The following is a 16,129-nucleotide window of genomic DNA, read 5'->3' as shown; positions in this document are numbered from 1 at the left end:
ATGTTTGGTATGGTTCCCAATTAGAGGAAGCTGATTATCGTTGTTTCTAATTGGGGATCATATTTAAGTTCTCTATTGTTCCCACCTGGGTTGTGGGATATTGTTTTGGTTAGTGCTTTGTTGCGCTCCGTGACGGCACATTTGTTATGTCCCTGTTTTGTTGTAAGTTTCACTATTAAAGAACATGTGGAACTCTACGCACGCTGTGCCTTGGTACACTCATTTACACACACACACACACACACACACACACACACACACACACACACACACGCACACACACGTGACAGGAACCACCCTCTGAAATGGCACCCTGCTCACTATAGTGCACTGCTTTTGACCAGGGGCGCAGTGCAATATATAGGCTGCCATTTAAAATGTATCCTAAGGCAATTTAAAACCACCATGACATTTTTAAAACTTTAAGCTCTGTCGCATTTGGACCAGCCAGAACCCCAATGCCTAAAGTTGGACGCTCTCTTTGCCCTGGGATAAAATCATATCTTCCCCAGTGATTTACGCTGATGTTCAGTTACTGCCATAAGGGCCAGCTGTTGATTTTCACTATTTTTGAGTGAGAACAAGCTTTTGGGACATGGTTCCCCAAGCGACCTGTGAACCGTTTTTGAGTTAATAAATCCCCTTCTTTGAGTGCTGAACTGCCCTGTCTGTCTATTGGTTTTTCACTACCGTATGACCCACTCCTACACCTACAGAGTTGTTATAACCTCTCAGTAATCTCTCCTACACCTACAGAGTTGTTATAACCTCTCAGTAGTCTCTCATGTCAGAAAACAATGTGAAGCCATTACAACCTCTCAGTAATCTCTCCTGCACAAACTTTACGTACTCTAAATGTAGCATCTGATGCAATTACTCCAGATTTGAGTTCTGTGTTTCGGACATTTACCCACCTTTCTCATTTGACGTAAGAGTAGACATATATTGTACATTAGCTAATGTCACTCCATACAAAGCAATGTGTATGTTTTATGCTTCCAGTCTCTGAAGAAGTTGAACCATGCCAATGTAGTGAAGCTGAAGGAGGTGATCCGAGAGAATGACCACCTCTACTTTGTCTTTGAGTACATGAAGGAAAACCTCTACCAGCTGATGAAGGACAGGTAGGATCAATCAATCATCAATATTATCAATATTATCAATCAAATAAATGAGAAACTATAACCAGTTTAATTGTAGTTTGTTACTAGTTATTTTTCAGGAAATAGTAGTTTGTTAATAGTATGTTACTAATTGGACAGTTCAGATGGATGTAAATTGATCTGTAGTTGTTGAAATGCTTTTGTCTGTGAACGTTCCTATGTATGTATGATCTGATCATCATGTATTGAGGAAAGTTTTACTTACAAGGATTGTGATATGTGGTTGTCTTACCTAGCTCGGTTAACCCAAATGCACTGACTGTAATGTCGCTCTGGATAAGAGCATCTGCTCAATGACTAAAATGTGAATGTATTGATGTTCATCTTTCCAGACAGAGATTGTTCCCTGAGTCAGTGATCAGGAACATGCTGTTTCAGATATTACAGGGACTCTCCTTTATCCATAAACATGGTAGGTTCCTCAGCCCAGCTAGAGACCTCTCACTGAAGGTACAAGAGACACTGAGACTGAATATTGTAGCGATCCAGGATAATCCAAGTTAAAATTCCCACCGAGTGGGTTAACCCTATTGGCGCGATGTGTAGGGTGTTTTCCTTTTCACTCCAGCGACCTGGGCTTGCGTCCCTGCCTCTCCCTTCGCTACAATATGATCACAATGCATAGCCTACTCGTAGTCGATTCTGAACGCTTGCCCAACCCCCTAGTCACATACAATATTATCCACCTGTCAAAATTATCTTTGAAAGGAATGCTGTTCATAACTATTCAAGCTATAGACCATGTATTGGCTACACTCTTAGCGAAAGAGAAAAAAGTTCCAACAAAGGGTTCTTTGAGGAACAATCGGGTTCTACGGAAGGATAACTATTTTTGGAAGACCAGTGTTCACCATAATTTGCAAATAAATTCATGAAAAATTCTACAATGTGATATTCTGGATTTTTTTTCTCATTTTGTCTGTCATAGTTGAAGTGTACCTATGATGAAAATTACAGGCCTCTCTCATTTTTTAAAGTGGGAGAACTTGCACAATTGGTGGCTGACTAAATACTTTTTTGCCCCACTGGATGGGCATGGTGTGGGCTAGATATGGGCATGGTATGGGTATGGGCTACATATGGATATGGGCTAGATATGGGCATGGGATTGGTATGGGCTAGATTTGGGCATGGTATGGGCATGGTATGGTATGGGTATGGGCTTGTTATGGGCATAGGCTAGATATGGGATAGATATGGATATGGGCGAGGTATGGGTATGGGCTATATATGGGCGAGATATGGGATAGATATGGGTATGGGCTATATATGGGCTACATATGGTTATGGGCTAGATATGGGCTTGGTATGGTTATGGGCTAGATATGGGCTTGGTATGGATAAGGGCTAGATATGGGCTAGATATGGGCTTGGTTTGGGTATGGGCTAGATATGGGCTTGGTATGGTATGGGTATGGGCTAGATATGGGCCTGGTATGGGAATGGGCCAGATATGGGCATGGTATGGGCTAGATGTGGGCATGGTATGGGCTAAATATGGGCATGGGCTTGGTATGGGCATGGGCTAGATATGGTTACGTGCCAGACATGGACTAGATATGGGTGAGATATGGGATAGATATGGTTATGGGCTTGGTATGGTTATGGCCAAGATATGGTTATGGGCTAGATATGGGTGTGCCCTAGATATGGGCTTGGTATGGATATGGGTCCTGGTATGGGCTAGATATGGGGTTTGGGCTTGGTATTGGCTTGGTATGGGCTAGATATGGGCTTGGTATGGGTATGGACTAGATATGGGCTTGGTATGGGTATGGGCTAGATATGGGTATGGTATGGGTATGAGCTAGATATGGGCTTGGTATGGGCATGGACTAGATATGGGCATGGTATGGGCTAAATATTGGAATGGTAATGGGCCAGATATGGGTATGGGCTAGATATGGGCATGGGCTAGACATGGGTATGGGCTAGATATGGGCTTGGTAGGGGTTTTGGGCTAGATATGGGTGTAGTATGGGTATGGGCTTCTCTTTGAGGAATATAAGAGAAGCCCACAAAACAAATAATTCAGTAGACATTCATTACGGCTTTAGACGAGGTTCAGTACACATCACTGCATTCTGTATCAGAAGGTAGGCTGGCCCTCAAGTCTCATAGATCAATGCACTGCTCTCTTTTTGTTTAGAAAGCCCTCTTGTGCAAACTTCCGCCATACTTTACTTCATTGTTAAATTCTAGGCCATACGAGTCACCAGACCCACAGGGATGACTAACTCTGGAGGTCCCTTTAATCTCCACTGAGTTAGGTTCATCTGCTTGCAGTGTTTCTGCATCGTATATGGTGCCCCCAGGGCAGATCAAGTTGTTGATGGAAGACCTCCGTATTGAGGATTGGGATTATTCTTAAATTGCTTGTAGTATTGTATTACGTTTTCATGTTTGAATCATGTGCATTTTTATAAGTTGTGTTCATGCACGGCTCACTTTGAAAAATAAGCCTTACACTCAATGTGGACTCCCTGATAAAATAAAGGTTAAATGAAATAAATATGACTACTCCACTGTTGATGATAACGTCCACCAGGCCAGGGACAGCAGACTATATTCAAGGTTTTCACGAGAGCACCTCCATTTCTCTTAATTCAGTCAATCCGTCATGGCCGTGGCTGTTGGTATCACTCTCCGGGAGGACACAGTTTTCTCTGCGTTCTTTTCCTTATCTGTCTATCCTCTTCTCTCCTTCCTCCTCCTCGCCGTTGTCAGAGAAGACAGGCTGTTTTCTGAGAATGAAATAAGAAACATTATTTTCCAAGTTCTGACTGGCGTTTGTACATAAAACATGGTACGAGTCTTCTTCTCTCTCATTTTCCCTCCTGTTACTTTAAAGTTTGTCTTCAGTGTGTCTGGTGGGTTGTAGAGTCTTTCTGATCTTGAGATAATTGAACAGCACCTCTGATTATCCCCCTTTACCCCGAAGTGTGCCCTTGTTCGTTCACTCCATTTGAAGGCATTGGATTTGTGTAAGAAAAAGTGCACATTTTGGATAGAATGGGATTTAACTGAATTGGGAAGCAGTGATATTCAACAGTTCCCTCTCATCAAATGCTCTTATGATAAGTGTGTCAATACGTTCTGTCTCCCCAGGTTACTTCCACCGTGACATTAAACCAGAGAACCTGCTCCGTCTCCCCAGGTTACTTCCACCGTGACATTAAACCAGAGAACCTGCTCCGTCTCCCCAGGTTACTGCCACCGTGACATTAAACCAGAGAACCTGCTCCGTCCCCCCAGGTTACTTCCACCGTGACATTAAACCAGAGAACCTGCTCCGTCTCCCCAGGTTACTGCCACCGTGACATTAAACCAGAGAACCTGCTCCGTCTCCCCCAGGTTACTGCCACCGTGACATTAAACCAGAGAACCTGCTCCGTCCCCCAGGTTACTGCCACCGTGACATTAAACCAGAGAACCTGCTCCGTCCCCCAGGTTACTGCCACCGTGACATTAAACCAGAGAACCTGCTCCGTCCCCCAGGTTACTTCCACCGTGACATTAAACCAGAGAACCTGCTCCGTCTCCCCAGGTTACTGCCACCGTGACATTAAACCAGAGAACCTGCTCCGTCTCCCCAGGTTACTTCCACCGTGACATTAAACCAGAGAACCTGCTCCGTCTCCCCAGGTTACTTCCACCGTGACATTAAACCAGAGAACCTGCTCCGTCTCCCCAGGTTACTTCCACCGTGACATTAAACCAGAGAACCTGCTCCGTCTCCCCAGGTTACTGCCACCGTGACATTAAACCAGAGAACCTGCTCCGTCTCCCCAGGTTACTTCCACCGTGACATTAAACCAGAGAACCTGCTCTGTCTCCCCAGGTTACTTTCACCGTGACATTAAACCAGAGAACCTGCTCTGTATGGGTCCAGAGTTGGTGAAGATAGCTGACTTTGGGTTGGCCAGAGAGATACGCTCCCAGCCTCCCTACACTGAATACGTCTCAACTAGATGGTAAGATGTTTGATTTGCACACCAGTCAAAAGTTTGGACACACCTACTCATTCAAGGGTTTTTCTTTATTTAAAAAAAAACTATTTTCTACATTGTAGACTAATTGTGAAGACATCAAAACTATGAAATAACACATATGGAATCATGTAGTAACCAAATAAGTGTTAAACAAATCAAAATATATTTGAGATTCTTCAAAGTAGCCACCCTTTGCCTTGATGACAGCTTTGCACACTCTTGGTATTCTCTCAACCAGCTTCATGAGGAATGCTTTTCCAACAGTCTTGAAGGAGTTCCCACATATGCTGAGCACTTGTTGGCTGCTTTTCCTTCACTCTGCGGTCCATCCCAAACCATCTCAATTGGATTGAGATCAGGTGATTGTAGAGGCCAGGTCATCTGATGCAGCACTCTATCACTCTCCTTCTTGGTCAAATATCCCTTACACAACCTGGAGGTGTGTTTTGGATAATTGTCCTGTTGAAAACAAATGATAGTCCCACTAAGCCCAAACCATTGCTGCAGAAGGCTGTGGTAGCCATGCTGGTTCAGTGTGCCTTGATTTCTAAATAAATCAGACAGTGTCAACAGCAAAGCACCCCCACACCATTACACCTCCTCCGTGCTTCACGTGGGAACCACACATGCGGAGATCATCTGTTCACCTCCTCTGCGTCTCACAAAGACACGGCGGTTGGAACCAAAAATCTCACATTTGGAATCATCAGACCAAAGGACAGTTTTACACTGGTCTAATGTCCATTGCTCGTGTTTCTGGGCCCAAGCAAGTCTCTTCTTATTATTGGTGTCCTTTAGTAGTGGTAGAAAGTTAATTATATCAAAGTAACTCTGGGTCTTCCTTTCCTGTGGCGGTCCTCATGAGAGCCAGTTTCATCATAGTGCTTGATGGTTTTTGCGACTGCACTTGAAGAAACTTTAAAAGTTCTTGAAATTTTCCACATTGACTGACCTTCATGTCTTAAAGTAATGATGGACTGTTATTTCTCTTTGCTTATATGAACTGTTCTTGCCATAACATGGACTTGGTCTTTTACCAAATAGGTCTATGTTCTGTATGCCCCCCTACCTTGTCACAACACAACTGATTGGCTTAAGAAGGAAATACATTACACAAGTTCACTTTTAACAAGGCACACCTGTTAATTAAAATTAATTCCAGGTGACTACCTCATGAAGCTGGTTGAGAGAATGCCAAGAGTGTGCAAAACTGTTCAAAACTGTTATCAAGGCAAAGGGTGGCTAATTTGAAGAAACTCAAATATAAAATATATTTAGATTTGTTTAACACTTTTTTGGTTACTACATGATTCCATATGTGTTAATTCATAGTTTTGATGTCTTCACTATTATTCAACAATGTAGAAAATAGTAAAAAACTAAAAAGAACCCTGGAATGAGTAGGTGTGTCCAAACGTTTGACTGGTACTGTATAGCACGTACTGTAACAGTGGGTTCTGAGTTGTCAGCTACGCCAATATATTTCTGGTGAACTTTTCCCCTCTTTTAAAAAAAAATATTTGGGGATAATAATAACGATAAATAAAATACAATAAGAAGATCACATGAGAAACAAAACCACATCAAATAGCAGCAGAGATCATTTCAGAGCTTGTGCTGTTAGTTCAGATACACATGGTGAACCTCTGACCTTCAAGTGGTTTACTGAGTGAGTTTAAAGCCTGTCTGACAAAGGCAGATCTCTGCAGCATGTGAGGTGGGGCTGAACCTACGTGGTCTATACTGTTGCCTGTCTATAAAGCCGTTGTAACATGCCTTGGTCATTTCATCTGGCATGGGATTTAGAGCTCAGGGATTAAATGATTCTGACTCATCGCAGGTTAATCCCTTCAAGACACAGGACAGGAATAACGTGTGTGTGTGTGTGTATACAGAGTATTCAGACCCCTCGACTTTTTACACATTTTGTTACGTTACAACCTTATTCTAAAATTCGACACACAATACTCCATAATGACAAAGCAAAAAAAAACATTTTGTTTTTTTGCAAGTCCGGGCTCTGCCTGGGCCACTCAAGGACATTCAGTCCCGAAGCCACTCCTGCGTTTTCTTGGCTGTGCTTAGGGTCATTGTCTTGTTGTAAGGTGAACCTTCGCCCCAGTCTGAGGTCCTGAGCGCTCTGATGCAGGTTTTCATCAAGGATCTCTCTGTACTTTGCTCCGTTCATCTTTCCCTCGATCTTGACTAGTCTCCCAGTCCCTGCTGCGGAAAAACATCCCCACAGCATGATGCTGCCACCACCATGCTTCACTGTCGGGATGGTGCCAGGTTTCCTCCAGACGTGACGCTTGGCATTCAGGCCAAAGAGTTCAATCTTGGTTTCATCAGACCAGAGAATCTTGTTTCTCATGGTCTGAGAGTCCTTTAGGTGCCTATTGGCAAACTCCAAGCAGCCTGTCTGTCATGTGCCTTTTACTGAGGAGTGGCTTCCGTCTGGCCACTCTATCATAAAGGCCTGATTGGTGGAGTGCTGCAGAGATGGTTGTCCTTCTGGAAGGTTCTCCCATCTCCACAGAGGAACTCTGGAGCTCTGTCAGAGTGACCATCAGGTTCTTGGTCACTTCCCTGACCAAGGCCCTTTTCCCCTGATTGGTCAGTTTGGCTGGGTGGCCAGCTTGGTGGTTCCAAACGTCTTCCATTTAAGAATGATGGAGGCCACTGTGTTCTTGGGGCCCTTCAATGCTGCAGAAATATTTTGGTACTCTTCCCAGATCTCTGTGCCTTGACACAATCCTGTCTCGGCTCTATAGTCTGACAGATCCTCCTGTCTCCTCCCGTCCCCAGGTACCGCGCCCCTGAGGTTCTCCTGAGGTCCCAGTCCTATAGCTCTCCTATAGACATCTGGGCAGTGGGCTGCATCATGGCAGAGCTCTACACACTCAGACCTCTGTTTCCTGGAAACAGCGAGGTGGACGAGATCTTCAAGATCTGCCAGGTGCTGGGCACCATGAAGAAGGTGGGCAAGAATATTCAGTCATACATGTGTGTACACACACACACACACACACACACACTGTTACTGATGTTACTGTTGTAGCTGTTATTAATGTTGCTGTTGATGTTACTGATGTTGTTACTGATGTTGCTGTTTCTGCTGATACTATTGTTGCTGCTGTTACTGTTGCTGCTGTTACTGTTACTGTTACTGTTGCTGCTGTTACTGTTACTGTTGCTGCTGTTACTGTTACTGTTACTGTTACTGTTGCTGCTGTTACTGTTGCTGCTGTTACTGTTGCTGCTGTTACTGTTACTGTTACTGTTGCTGCTGTTACTGTTGTTACTGTTGCTGCTGTTACTGTTACTGTTGCTGCTATTACTGTTACTGTTGCTGCTATTACTGTTACTGTTACTGTTACTGTTGCTGCTGTTACTGTTGCTGCTATTACTGTTACTGTTACTGTTACTGTTGTTACTGTTACTGCTGTTACTGTTACTGTTGCTGCTGTTACTGTTACTGTTGCTGCTATTACTGTTACTGTTACTGTTGTTACTGTTACTGTTGTTACTGTTACTGTTACTGTTGCTGCTGTTACTGTTGCTGCTATTACTGTTACTGATACTGTTGTTACTGTTACTGCTGTTACTGTTGCTGCTATTACTGTTACTGTTGCTGCTGTTACTGTTACTGTTGTTACTGTTACTGTTACTGTTGCTGCTGTTACTGTTGCTGCTATTACTGTTACTGTTACTGTTGCTGCTGTTACTGTTACTGTTGTTACTGTTACTGTTACTGTTGTTACTGTTACTGTTGTTACTGTTACTGTTGCTACTTTTTACTGTTACTGTTGCTGCTGTTACTGTTGTTACTGTTGCTGCTGTTACTGTTACTGTTGCTGTTACTTTTACTGTTGTTACTGTTGCTGTTACTGTTACTGTTGTTACTGTTGTTACTGTTGTTACTGTTACTGTTGCTGCTGTTACTGTTGCTGCTGTTACTGTTGCTGTTGTTACTGTTGCTGTTGTTACTGTTGCTGTTACTGTGACTGTTGTTACTGCTGTTACTGTTGCTGTTACTGTTGCTGTTACTTTTACTGTTGTTACTGCTGTTACTGTTGCTGTTACTTTTACTGTTGTTACTGTTGTTACTGTTGTTACTGTTGTTACTGTTGCTGTTACTGTTGCTGTAACTGTTACTGTTGTTACTGCTGTTACTTTTACTGTTGCTGCTGTTACTGTTACTGTTGTTACTGCTGTTACTGTTGCTGTTGTTGATGTTACTGTTGCTTTTACTGTTACTGCTGTTACTGTAGTTGCTGTTACTGTTGTCGTTGTTAATGCTACTGCTGTTGCTGCTGTCGTTACTGTTGCTGCATTTTTTTTTTTTACCCCATTTTCATGGTGTCTAATTTTTAGTTACGATCTTGTCTCATCGAGAGCCATGCGTCCTCTGAAACACAACCCTGCCAAGCCGCACTGTTTCTTGACCCTGAAGCCAACTGCACTAGTGTGTCGGAGAAAACGCAGTCCAACTGGCAACCAAAGTCAGCTTGCAGGTGCCCGGCCCACCACAAGTAGTCGCTAGAGCACGATGAGACAAGGAAATCCCTGCCGGACAAACCCTCCCCTAACCCGGATGATGCTGAGCCAATTGTGCGCCGCCTCATGGTTCTCCAGGTCACGGCCAGCTGCGACAAAACCTGGAATTGAATCCGAGGCTGTAGTGATGCCTCAACTGGCTTCCCTCAGTGCCTTAGACCGCTGTGCCAATCGGGAGGCCCTGTTGCTGTTACTGTTGCTGGTTTTTCTTGGTGCTGTTGTTGTTGCTTACTCAACTTTCTTTCTTCATCTTCCCATTACCAGATAGACTGGCCCGAGGGCTACAACCTAGCAGCCTCGATGAACTTTCGTTTCCCCCAGTGTGTCCCGACCAGCCTGCGCTTGCTGGTCCCCAACGCCTCCAATGAGGCCCTGGTTCTGATGAGGGACATGCTGCAGTGGAACCCCCAGAAGAGACCCACCACCATACAGGTATACATGTTAACCCTAACCCCAGAAGAGACCCACCACCATACAGGTATACATGTTAACCCTAACCCCAGAAGAGACCCACCACCATACAGGTATACATGTTAACCCTAACCCCAGAAGAGACCCACCGCCAATGAGGATTAATATGCTGATTTCTCACTGTGTTCCAGGCTCTGAGGTACCTGTACTTTCAGGTGGGCCAGGCGTTGGGTCCTCCACCTCAGTACCTGGAGGAGCACAAATCCCAGAGCAGGACCGCAGCAGCTCAGCAGGCCTCCTCTACAGAGCCCAAACCTCTCCCCCTCTGCAAGGCCGACCTCCAGACCATCTTAGAGACCCAGCCCCAGCCAACCCAGGGACAGGGCAGGGTTCAGAACCACCAGCCCCTCCAGCAGATCCACCAGCCTCAACACAACACAGACCATCACAGACACTCCAACACAGACTGGGATGGACACAGCCAGCACCAGTACCAGCCATCCCCACTCAGCCTGGTCAAACACACCCAGCCACAGGTTAGTGGTTTAGCCAGCCATCCCCACTCAGCCTGGTCAAACACCCAGACACAGGTCAGTGGTTTAGCCAGCCATCCCCACTCAGCCTGGTCAAACACCCAGACACAGGTCAGTGGTTTAGCCAGCCATCCCCACTCAGCCTGGTCAAACACCCAGACACAGGTCAGTGGTTTAGCCAGCCATATAGCAGTATTATCTCGATGGATTATGTGGAGATGACTCAGTACTGTAGTGGCTCTGGATCAGAGAGTCTGTTAAATGACTCAGTACTGTAGTAACTCTGGATAAGAGAGTCTGCTAAATGACTCACTACTGTAGTAACTCTGGATAAGAGAGTTTGTTAAATGACTCAGTACTGTAGTAACTCTGGATAAGAGAGTCTGCTAAATGACTCACTACTGTAGTAACTCTGGATAAGAGAGTTTGTTAAATGACTCAGTACTGTAGTGTCTCTGGATAGGAGAGTCTGCTAAATTACTTCAATAGTAACCGAAAGGTTGCAAGTTCATATCCCTGAGCTGACAAGGTAAAAATCTGTCGTTCTGCCCCTGAACAAGGCAGTTAACCCACTGTTCCTAGGCCGTCATTGAAAATAAGAATTTGTTATTAACTGACTTGCCTAGTTAAATAAAGGTAAAAAAATGTTTCAGGAGCTGAAATAAAAGATCACAGAATGTTTCCATAAGCACAAAAAGTTTATTTCTCTCATATTTTGTTCACAAATTTGTTTCCAATCCCTGTTAGTGAACATTTCTCCTTTGCCAAGATAATCCATCCACCTGACATGTGTGGCATATCAAGAAGCTGATTAAACAGCATGATCATTACACAGGTGCACCTTGTGCTGGGGGGACAATAAAAGGCCACTCTAATATGTGCAGTTTTGTCACACAACACAATGCCACAGATGCATCGAGTTTTGAGAGCGTGCATGCTGACTGCAGGAATGAGCTGTTGCCAGATAATTGAGTGTTCATTTATGTACCATAAGCTGTCTCCAACGTCGTTTTAGAGAACGTGGCAGTAAGACGAACCGGCCTCACAACCGCAGACCACGTGTATGGCGTCATGTAGGTGAGCGATTTGCTGATGTCAACGTTGTGAACAGAGTGTCCCTTGGTGGGGTTACGGTATGGGCAGGCATAAGTTACAGACAACGAACACAATTGCATTTAATTTATGGTAATTTGAGACGTGACGAGATCCTGAGGTGCATTGTTGTGTCGCCATCACCCCATGTGTCAGCATGATAATGCACGGCCCCATGTCGCAAGGATCTGTAAACAATTCCTGGAAGCTGAAAATGTCCCAGTTCTTCCATGGCCTGCATCCTCACCAGACATGTCACCCATTGAGCATGTTTGGGATGCTATGGATCGACAAGTACGACACTGTTCCAGTTCCCGCCAATATCCAGCAACTTCACACAGCCATTGAAGAGGAGTGGGACAACATTCCACAGGCCACAATCACCAGCCTGATCAACTCTATGTGAAGGAGATGTGTCGCACTGCATGAGGCAAATGGTGGTCACACCAGATACTGACTGGTTTTCTGATCCATGCCCCTACTTTCTTTTTTAAGGTATCTGAACAACAGATGCATATCTGCATTCCCAGTCATGTGAAATCCATCGATTAGAGCATTATTTATTTATTTCAATTGTCTGATTTTCCTTACATGAACTGTAAATCAGTAAAATATTTGATAGTTGAAAATACAAAATACAGATTTTAACCACATTGTAGACCCCTCAAAGATGAATGAGACACTACAAGCAGTCCTAGTCAAACATGGTACAGTTTTTCATTTGGAGTCTTCTATAACACATGACATCATTATCATGTAATATTTGATGTGGAACTTGTCCAACAGAAAGCCACTCCAGCGGGGTGTGAGAACACCATGTCAGGGTTCCGGAACGGTAGGAGGCGGTGGGGACAGACATCAGTGAAGGCAGCAGACACCTGGGATGAGGTGGATGACTCTGACCTGGGCATCTCCTTCTCCAAGAAACCCAGCATCGCATCTCTCAGGGACAAACACCAGGACAACGACAACTACCGGTAGGTTCTTCTGCTTCTTCCCCTCGTCATGCCTGGCTAGGGACTAGGGCCTTCTGCTTCTTCCCCTCGTCATGCCTGGCTAGGGACTAGGGCCTTCTGCTTCTTCCCCTCGTCATGCCTGGCTAGGGACTAGGGCCTTCTGCTTCTTCCCCTCGTCATGCCTGGCTAGGGACTAGGGCCTTCTGCTTCTTCCCCTCGTCATGCCTGGCTAGGGACTAGGGCCTTCTGCTTCTTCCCCTCGTCATGCCTGGCTAGGGACTAGGGCCTTCTGCTTCTTCCCCTCGTCATGCCTGGCTAGGGACTAGGTCTAGCTTTTTCTAGGCAGGTTACATGGTCAGGACAAACATAGCTGCAGACGAGACCTTGGTCTCAATAAGATTCCCAGCAACAGAATAGTTAAATACGCTGTTTTTCCGAGTGTGGTTAGGAAAACTCCTAGTTCCTAGACATGATACATTCTTGTCTTAGAAAATTACACCCACTTATACAGTATTTCCACATGCGGTTTTATATTGATTCATGTGTTGTTTGATTGTGTGTAGGTCTGCAGAGCCCAAGTCCAACACGTCATCAGTGAAGCAGCACTATCTGCACCAGTCCAGATACCTCCCTGGTAAAGTCCTGTGGTACTGAAACCGCTAGGGTCCAGATACCTCCCTGGTAAAGTCCTGAGGTACTGAAACCGGTAGGGTCCAGATACCTTCCTGGTAAAGTCCTGTGGTACTGAAACCGGTAGGGTCCAGATACCTCCCTGGTAAAGTCCTGTGGTACTGAAACCGGTAGGGTCCAGATACCTCCCTGGTAAAGTCCTGTGGTACTGAAACCGGTAGGGTCCAGATACCTCCCTGGTAAAGTGCTGTGGTACTGTAACCTGGACCTCCCTGGTAAAGTCCTGTGGTACTGAAACCGGTAGGGTCCAGATACCTCCCTGGTAAAGTCCTGTGGTACTGAAACCGCTAGGGTCCAGATACCTCCCTGGTAAAGTCCTGTGGTACTGAAACCGCTAGGGTCCAGATACCTCCCTGGTAAAGTCCTGTGGTACTGAAAACGCTAGGGTCCAGATACCTCCCTGGTAAAGTCTTGTGGTACTGAAAACGCTAGGGTCCAGATACCTCCCTGGTAAAGTCCTGAGGTACTGAAACCGCTAGGGTCCAGATACCTCCCTGGTAAAGTCCTGAGGTACTGAAACCGCTAGGGTCCAGATACCTCCCTGGTAAAGTCCTGAGGTACTGAAACCGCTAGGGTCCAGATACCTCCCTGGTAAAGTCCTGAGGTACTGAAACCGCTAGGGTCCAGATACCTCCCTGGTAAAGTCCTGAGGTACTGAAACCGCTAGGGTCCAGATACCTCCCTGGTAAAGTCCTGTGGTACTGAAACCGGTAGGGTCCAGATACCTCCCTGGTAAAGTCCTGAGGTACTGAAACCGCGAGGGTCCAGATACCTCCCTGGTAAAGTCCTGAGGTACTGAAACCGCTAGGGTCCAGATACCTCCCTGGTAAAGTCCTGAGGTACTGAAACCGCTAGGGTCCAGATACCTCCCTGGTAAAGTCCTGAGGTACTGAAACCGCTAGATGTTGGAACATTACTACTATAACAGCCTCCACTCTTCTGGGAAGGCTTTCCACTAGATGTTGGAACATTGCTGCTATAATAGCCTCCACTCTTCTGGGAAGGCTTTCCACTAGATGTTGGAACATTGCTGCTATAACAGCCTCCACTCTTCTGGGAAGGCTTTCCACTAGATGATGGAACATTGCTGCTATAACAGCCTCCACTCTTCTGGGAAGGCTTTCCACTAGATGTTGGAACATTTCTGCTATAACAGCCCCCACTCTTCAGGGAAGGCTTTCCACTAGATGTTGGAACATTGCTGCTATAACAGCCTCCACTCTTCTGGGAAGGCTTTCCACTAGATGTTGGAACATTGCTGCTATAACAGCCTCCACTCTTCTGGGAAGGCTTTCCACTAGATGTTGGAACATTGCTGCTATAACAGCCTCCACTCTTCTGGGAAGGCTTTCCACTAGATGTTGGAACATTGTTGCTATAACAGCCTCCACTCTTCTGGGAAGACTTTCCACTAGATGTTGGAACATTGCTGCGGGGACTTGCTTCGATTCAGCCACAAGAACACTAGTGAGGTCGAGGACTGATGTTGGGCGATTAGGCCTGGCTCCAATTCATCCCAAAGGTGTTCGATGGGGTTGAGGTCAGGGCTCTGTGCAGACCAGTCAAGTTCTTCCACACCGAACTCGACAAACCATTTCTGTATGGACCTTGCTTTGTGCACGGGGGCATTGTCAAGCTGAAACAGGAAAAGGCCTTTCCCAAACTTGCCACAAAGTTGGAAGCACAGAATCGTATAGAATGTCATTGTATTCTGTAGTGTTAAGATTTCCCTTCACTGAAACTAAGGGGCCTAGCCCGAACAATGAAAAACAGCCCCAGACCAGTATTTCTCCTCCGCCAAACCCAGAGTCCAATGGCGGTGAGCTTTACACCACTCCAGCCGACACTTGGCATTGCGCATGGTGATCTTAGTCTTGTGTGCGGCTGCTCGACCATGGAAACCCATTTCATGAAGCTCCCGACGAACAGTTCTTGTGCTGACGTTGCTTCTAGAGGCAGTTTGTAACTCTGTAGTAAGTGTTGCAACCGAGGACAGACAGTTTTTACATGCTTCAGCACTTGGCGGTCCCGTTCTGTGAGCTTTTGTGGCCTACCACTTTGCTGGCTGAGCCGTTGTTGCTCCTAGACGTTTCCACTTCACAATAATATCACCTACAGTTGACCGGAGCAGCTCCTGCGTTTTCTTGGCTGTGTGCTTAGGGTCGTTGTCCTGTTGGCAGGTGAACCCTTTGACGCTGTCTGAGGTCCTGAGCGCTCTGGAGCAGGTTTTCATCAAGCGTCTCTCTGTACTTTGCTCCGTTCATCTTTCCCTCGATCCTGACTAGTCTCCCAGTCCCTGCTGCTGAAATACATCCCCACAGCGTGATGCTGCCACCACCGTGCTTCACCGTAGAGATGGTGCCAGGTTTCTTCCAGACGTGACGCTTGGCATTCAGGCCAAAGAGTTCAATCTTGGTTTCATCAGACCAGAGAATCTTGTTTCTCATGTTCTGAGAGTCCTTTAGGTGCCTTTTGGCAAACTCCAAGTGGGTTGTCATGTGCCTTTTACTGAGGAGTGGCTTCCATCTGGCCAATCTAACATAAAGGCCTGATTGGTGGTGTGTTGCAGAGATGGTTGTCCTTCTGGAAGGTTCTCCCATATCCACAGAGGAACTCTGGCGCTCTGTCAGAGTGACCATCGGGTTCCTTGGTCACCTCCCCGACCAAGGCCTTCTCCCCCGATCGGTCAGTTTGGCCGGGCGGCCAGCTCTAGGAAGAGTCTTGGTGGTTCCAAA

The 16,129-nt window shown here is 45.8% G+C and overlaps 1 protein-coding gene across 3 annotated transcripts in view; it reads left to right on the top strand.

Moving 5' to 3' along the window:
• Positions 1-16,129, top strand: part of LOC112226421 (serine/threonine-protein kinase MAK) — a 42,058-nt gene that overhangs the window by 17,090 nt on the left and 8,839 nt on the right. For 2 of the 3 annotated variants that reach the window (XM_042308238.1, XM_042308237.1), the window contains exons 4-11: positions 1,003-1,124; positions 1,496-1,575; positions 5,005-5,137; positions 7,961-8,132; positions 9,977-10,144; positions 10,315-10,659; positions 12,535-12,725; positions 13,268-13,338. In XM_042308238.1, coding sequence (XP_042164172.1) covers positions 1,003-1,124; positions 1,496-1,575; positions 5,005-5,137; positions 7,961-8,132; positions 9,977-10,144; positions 10,315-10,659; positions 12,535-12,725; positions 13,268-13,338 — 1,282 coding nt within the window. The remainder of the gene's footprint in view (positions 1-1,002; positions 1,125-1,495; positions 1,576-5,004; positions 5,138-7,960; positions 8,133-9,976; positions 10,145-10,314; positions 10,660-12,534; positions 12,726-13,267; positions 13,339-16,129) is intronic. The other variant, XR_006080232.1, reaches the window with a different exon arrangement.

The sequence above is a fragment of the Oncorhynchus tshawytscha genome, linkage group LG28, assembly GCF_018296145.1.
Source record: "Oncorhynchus tshawytscha isolate Ot180627B linkage group LG28, Otsh_v2.0, whole genome shotgun sequence".
In the NCBI taxonomy this organism is placed as follows: domain Eukaryota; kingdom Metazoa; phylum Chordata; class Actinopteri; order Salmoniformes; family Salmonidae; genus Oncorhynchus; species Oncorhynchus tshawytscha.
This window is presented reverse-complemented; position numbering and strand designations above follow the sequence as displayed.